This window comes from Macrotis lagotis, chromosome 5 (assembly GCF_037893015.1).
Source record: "Macrotis lagotis isolate mMagLag1 chromosome 5, bilby.v1.9.chrom.fasta, whole genome shotgun sequence".
NCBI lineage: Eukaryota > Metazoa > Chordata > Mammalia > Peramelemorphia > Peramelidae > Macrotis > Macrotis lagotis.
The window spans coordinates 71,876,071-71,883,306 of record NC_133662.1 but is presented as its reverse complement, the minus strand read 5'-3'; the positions used below and the strand labels follow the sequence as shown (position 1 = coordinate 71,883,306).

At 35.4% G+C, this 7,236-nt stretch overlaps 1 protein-coding gene across 1 annotated transcript; it reads right to left on the bottom strand.

Moving 5' to 3' along the window:
- Window positions 1–5,001: 5,001 nt before the first annotated feature.
- Window positions 5,002–6,130, bottom strand: LOC141489312 (tRNA (adenine(58)-N(1))-methyltransferase, mitochondrial-like). Its single transcript, XM_074190023.1, is given in 2 exon segments — window positions 5,002–5,302; window positions 5,304–6,130. Coding segments are annotated over 2 exon segments (1,128 nt in total).
- Between the last annotated feature and the right edge of the window lie 1,106 nt (window positions 6,131–7,236).

Below are 7,236 nucleotides of genomic sequence, written 5' to 3'. Positions count from 1 at the left end.
GACAGGAGTAAGCTCTGATTCACTTCACAGACAAGGAACTATTTAGTTAATCCTAGAAGGGAGAGGTTCTCAGACATATTGCTCCTAGCAACCTGACTAGATTTAGTTAATTCCACAGTTCCTACTTTCTACCCAAGACACAAACTGGTTAGAATTTACTTACCAAGTCCTATAACAAAAATCTTCCTTCTCTCTTGGGTGTATGAAGATAATAAAAGAAAAGAGAAATTTTGCATATTGGAAAGGATAGAATTTGGAGTCAGAGGATGACATGGAAAAAAAAGGCTTTATTACTACTAGCTCAGTGGCACATTAAATAGAGTGTTGCATTTGGGGTTCAAATGATGCATCAAATCTGATCTCAGAAACTAATTAGCTTTATGACCCTGGGTAAGTAGCAACCATATTTTTATCTCTATTTCTTAAACTTTAAATAGGGATAATAATAAAAATAGCTATCATCAAACATTTTTCATGATGATCAAATAAAATAATATTTATAAAGTTCTTAGCACATTATCTGCCACATAATACATACTATATTGTTATAATGATGATAATGTAGCATTAGAAAAGCATGCACAGTTTAGGTCAGTTTCCTCATTTATAAAGTGAAAGAGAATAGTTAAACATTTCCATGATCTCATATAACTCCAAATCATCTAAAATCTATCAAATACTCTAATCTGTGACTCTGAATTGATGCATAAATTACCAGTGGTTAAGTAACTTGAAATTACAACACAGAGAGATGAATACAACTTTATATTCACCTTATAGTGGCTAAATAATGATTAAAATTTTTTGAATGTGACTTAAGTGAAATATGGCAGTAGAATAATTCGTTGCCCTTCAGTTTTGAAGAAGACCACAAAATCAGGCAAGTGTTGCCATGACAAGTACATGAATTAAGTTTGAGCTGTGCTAAGTAACCAGTCTCACTTTCTCCTCCAGAACATTATGGGTCTAGTGGTCAGATATGCATCAGGATGCCTGGAGATGTCCTGGATGTGAGGCAATCAGAGTTAAGTGACTTTGCCAAGGTCATACAGAGCTAGTAAGAGTCAAATGTCTGAGTCCAGATTCAAAGTCCTTTCCTACTGACTCCAAGGTCAGTGTTCTATTGGTTGCAGCAAACGAAATATTTTTACAATATGTGAAAGACCTGAATTTTATGTCAAGGATGCATTAACCTGTCTGGAAATCAGTAATCTGAGGGGGGGACTCAACTGATAGTATGACATAGGAGAGAAAAGTGAAGAGTAAAGGTGAAGAGAGAAGAAAAAGAGATAGATGAGAGTCCTACAGAAAGAGAGGTAAACAATATTAATTTTTTCAGATTGTGAACTTTCTCAAATTCAGCCTGCTTAATCTTCAGTCATGATGGATTGTTTCTGTTAGCTTTCCTTTTTATAATCACTCTATTCTCAGATTCAAATAATACAAATTATAAACAAATTGTCCATTTCACTTAACTCCATAAAGTTCTGTAACTTATTTCAATCCTCAGAACTTCCAAATTGAATTAATTTCAATAGGATTTTCTTATTCTCCCTACACTATTCTCTAGTTATCTTGTCTCCATAAAATAAATGCCCTGTCCTTAACTTTTATACTTTTATTACAACTTTTTCTCATATAGATATAGATAGATATGTATATATATGTATAGCCCTATATGTATATATGGATGTTTATATGCACAGATGTATGAATATGTGCTTGAATGAACATATATATGCTTGTGTGTTTGTATACATATATTGTACATATGTCAGTATATGCTTACACATATATACATGCATATAATTTTACTTCAAAAAGTTTCTTATTGAAGTTTTGTTTGAAATTCAAATGGTTGCAATGTATAAACTTCTCATTATGGAAGATGAATACATTAGAGATCAACTAGTATTTTCCTACTTTCAAAGTTGCAGTGCAACTTTTCTTTAGACTAGTAGATAAGAATCAGATCTCTGAAAAGAATCTCAGAGAAGCATCAGAAAGATCACTCATCTGTCAGTCAACTTCTGGCTCAGTCCCCAAATTCATTTGTTGTTTTGCTAACTCAGGACCCAACCATGGTGACATACAATTGCAATTGTATGCCCAAACAAGAGGAACTTTATAAAGGTTCATATTTTCCAGGACATGCAGAAAGAGCAGTATCTTGTATTTGTCTCTGGTTTTTGGAAAGATATATAATATTTATTATATCCAAGAATATAATGACTTATTAACTCAATATTTCTAGGGTCTTGATCATTTAACAAAGACTCTAGAAGCTGAAGGAGATAATATAAAAATAATAAACAGCAATGAATGGGTATACTGCTGACCTTGATGAATAGAAGAGTGTTTATTAGCTGACATGAATAATGTCACAGTTGTTTATGCATACTTTGGCTGGGACAACTTGGGAGTGTGAATGGACTGCCTTGAAGGTATATACATTTGCAGTATTATTTATGTAATCATATCAGCACTGTGGTCTGCACCCAATCTAGTTCCTTGAACAAAATCTCTTAAATGGTAGCTACAGGTGTATTAGTTAGCAGTCTATTAGAAAGGTCCCCACTACCAATAAAAGCTAATTGAGTTTACCCTAGGTTGCAAATAGTGTACCTGAGAAACAACTGGTATTAATTTAAATAGAAATCAATATAAAATACAGAAAGCTTTTACTGACTAATGAGTTAACAAAAATAATGGAATTAAGAACACCAGAGGTAATGATGCAGAGGAAAGAAGATAATTGCGAATGTAGAAATTGGGTGGAGTTGTAAATTGACTACCACCTATTCTTGAGATGTAAATTGACTAGAAGCAGAGAATTATGATCATAACAGAAACAATTTACAATCTTCTCAAATTGGGTGGAGATCCCCATTACCATTCATTGCATAATGTAAAATCTCCTTAGGTTTTATCCTCTACTTAATTCAGGGTCTAGCATAGGGGAGGGGAGTTCACTTTTGCCCTCTGGATCAGAGGCAAGATAAAAAAACCTGAGTTGAACACCAGCTCAGGGGCCACAGTCTTCTCACCATGGCCCAGCCAATGTTGCTTGGCTGTTCTCTCTCTCTCTCTCTCTCTCTCTCTCTCTCTCTCTCTCTCTCTCTCTCTCTCTCTCTCTCTCTCTCTTCCTATGTCTTGTAACCCTAATATATATATTTTTAATTTCTACCCTTGCATTCCTGAGTCTGAATAAGGATTCCTCATAGGCAGCTACAGTAAGCTGTATGGCAAAAATCTATACAAGGCTGTTCCATTGGGATAGTTATGACAAGGAATACTGGGTAAAAGATAAGAGTTAAAACCAATGAGAGGGTCAAAATTTACATCACTTAAGCAGATAAAAGGAAGAAAAGAGAAAAAATGGAGTCTGGCTAAACACAGACTATAAAGAAAAAAATACATTTTTGAATATTTAATATAAAGACTTATTTATTTAGTGACTATGTTTATTTATTGCAAGGATTTCTTTTCTTTATTTTTAAATAAATTAAAAAGTGAATCCCAGGGATGAAGAGTTGCCCTTGTATGATGAAGAAAGAGTAGAAGTCATTCATTTCCTTGCTACCTCATGAAGTTCAGCAAGTGCCATCAAGTATTTTAATAACGTATTTTAATAAGTAATGAAGTATTTTAATAAAAACTAATTTGATTTCCAGATTATTTTCTCTAAGAACGCTTAAGTAACTTTTTCATATTTTACAACAAAAAAAATTTTCTTCACTTTTAAATCTTTTTTGATATTTTCTTTAGTAACACATGTTATTGTTCCTTGTTTATAATTGTGATCACAATCCCATAGGGCTTTAGAATATTTTCAAGGGTAACATTCACCAAGTGACAATAAGAGGAAAGACAAGACCTTAACTTTGTTTGCTGAGTCAGACTTCCTTTGGCAACTCCAAACTCACTTTGATTATCCTTCAAAATATTTATTATGAATATTCTTCTGTATTTACAGTTTGGGAAAGAACCTAGTGGTAAGTACACAACTTTAAAATCCATTTCTCACTGTATCATAAGGAACAAAGGACTGAATTTTTTATTCGGAGGGTGATTTTTGTTTTGGACTAAATGTGTAATTTAATTGCTGTAGGAAACTCCTGGTGTGGAAACATCTTTCTATGAATTCAGAGAACCAATTGGTAGGTAACTTAAAATTTGACTCAGAAGGATCCTGGGACTTCAAAAGTCTAAACAATTTCCCTATATTTGTCAGAATCATAACTTCCTGATTTTTAGATCAAGTTCTATTTACCCATCTGCACTCAATAATAACAAAAGCTTAAGAAATAAAAAATGGAAAGTTTTCCATTGAGTGAATCGCAGTTATGAAAAATCAAGGTTGAGTCAGGTGCAAATAGTAGTCCAATTATATATATATATATATATATTATATATATATATATAATATATATATATATATGTATATATTTAACTTAACCAAAATGTTATTTGGGGGAAAACTAATAATTGTTTTAAATCTTTTTATTAACCCAAATAAATTACATTATCTGAAATCCAAAAATTTTGTTTTTTTCCCCCAAATACATATACATATAAAGAGAGAGCCATCTGAATGTCTACTTTAAAAAAACCCATAACTTTTCATGTCTTAATATTGTTTTTTAAATTTTTAATAGATACTGATAATGCATCAAAAAAGGGAAGGAAAATGAGTTGCATGAAGCAAGATAAATCAATGGAGTGGTTTACAGGAAATGAAGAATGAAATGGCTCAACTAAAGCAACTTGGAATCATTAAATACAAATGTCTGAATGTAATTTCAAGATAAGTGTCAAAATGAGGTAATATATGGTTTGCTTTTAACAGTTGCACAGTTGCCTGTTCTTTTAGCTTTCATATTTTAAAATTCATATGTAATAAAGATTTGTAAATCAAAGTAATAAAAAGATAAAACAACAAATTTATAAATGTAATTATTTACAATATTAATTTTATCTTGGTACTTTGCAATCTTGAAATTAGTTGAAGTCAGTCATCTGGAGTTTATATTCTGGGTTGAACTTCCTCAATTTAACAAGAAAAGCTGTGTGATTAGATTGACAATGAAAAGGTCTAGCAATGTAGGGAACTGAGCTACATGGGAAACCAGAAAATGATTCACCATAATCATTTTCTTGTACATTCTCACTTTATTCAGTTTCAATTTCCCTTTGAGGATGTAACTTTAAATCCATGTTGGGTTTAGGCTTAACTTTTTGGACTAAAGTGCCATCTTTCCTTTTTTTTGCTGGGCATATTAACCAGTCTCTAAGAAGAACTTACCTGTTCACATGAGAGTGCAAGTTGGCAGATAAGTATTCCTTCTAAAAGTTCAATTACCTGTGTGATATTTGCTAGATATACTGCACATATGCCACCTTGCTTAAGATTTGGATATACAACAGGCAAAGCAATTTGAGGATTTAACATGTCAAAAGCCACCCCATCCAATGTTATGGATTCTATGTCCTCAGCAGCTTTTAAAATATCCTTATGATAGAAATTCACATCATCGGGCCGTTCTTCTACATGACTAATCTTCCATGCGTCCCGCCAGCACTTGTAGTTCTTCTGAGCCTGGTTGTGGTGATCTTTTCTAATTTCAAAACTTTTAACTCGTCCCTGTAATCCAACCGCTTGTGATAAAAATAAACTGATTCCACCAGAACCTGAGCCAACATCCAAAATGATATCGCCTGGTTTGACATTCATCATCATCAACATCATATTCGTATCCTTCGGATACGATACTGTAGGCTCTCTTTTCATGAAGAAAACAAATTCCTCCAGTGCTGGTCTTCTCAGCATAAAATGGTGCCCAGCGGAGCTCCTTAGTACCTGGCCGGGCAACTTCCCAATCATCTCTGTGTGGGGGATCGCTCCCCAGTTACTGCTCAATTGCCCTGCAGCCTCCAACTTAAACAGTCTTTGAAATGTGTTTTCTCCTCCTCGGAACTCGGCGTAAAGAAGGTCCCCGGGCTGGAAGGGGAGCACTCTGCGCGGCCCCTCCTCCGGGGACACTCGCGTGGGCTTCTCCCCGGGCCGGAGAGGGCTCTCAAAGAGGGCTGGCCCGGGCCGCGCCCAGAAGCTCCTCCCTGAGGCTCCCATGCTGAGCCCCGAGTCCCGCTTCCACCGGGCCCGGGGGGGACCGGGGCCCAGCTACTCCGAAGGGGCAGCCAGGACTTCGCCTCGGGCAAACCGGCCTGTGGAGGCCCAAGCCGAGCCCAGCCCGGCAGCGCGCGGGGTAGCAACAGCAGCCCCTCCCGGGAGGCCGCAGCATGGCCTGCAAATAGATTTTGAAATAAACTCAGACATCTGTGAAAGAGATCTCTTATCTCGTCCATCTTATATTGTCAAACACTTGAACACTCTTGTAGAGTCTCTTCATGGCGATGAGGAAAGGATTAGGGACTAAATTAAAGTCTCAGCAATCAGCTGAAAAGCAATGATATTTCAAAGCTCAGATCTGAGAAGGGAGAAGGGCAGCACTATCCATGCTTAACATAATCATTTATAGGAAGAGAATGTGGACATAAAAAATGAAAGATCTCTCATCCTTACAAAAGGAAAAAATTCTAAATAGGTCTTGGATGGATTGCTAAGGGGATAATTTTGATTGTGAGTAGAAAGAAGGTAGTAAAACCAAAGTGATTTTGAAATGCTGGTGAGATTTTTTTTTTAAATCAGTCTTTTAAAATGCTTATCATGAAAATGGTCACATGGTTTGTTTTGCTTTGATGGCTTAGATTTTAATTATTAATGGATGTCCTGGCTTTAGATAGCTTCAGGAGTCATACATTTGACTCCTTTGAAAAACAACCTTTCCTTCAGCATAATCCTCATTCAGATGCTTTACAAAGGGAAATTGAGGTTTTATGTGATCAGAAGCACTGAATTAACTAAAAGAATGCAGCCTTCTAGGAATCAAGAAATCATTAGCAATTTAAATTGAAGAAACAATCTGTTAGTATTTTGACAAGGATAACATGACTTTGGAAAGTCTTCTACTCACACTTTAAATATTGTCCCTTTGGAAACCTAAAGGGTGTGCTCTTTCGAGACTGGCTCAACTGTCATGTCAATAATCAATATTTGGAAAGTCACCAAATTGTCAGTACCTAGAACCACTCCCCAGAGCAATCATGACAATATGCCCCTTGATTGGTCAACTGAACATGATGGAGAGCAGCACCCTTGGAAGAATACTTTCATTT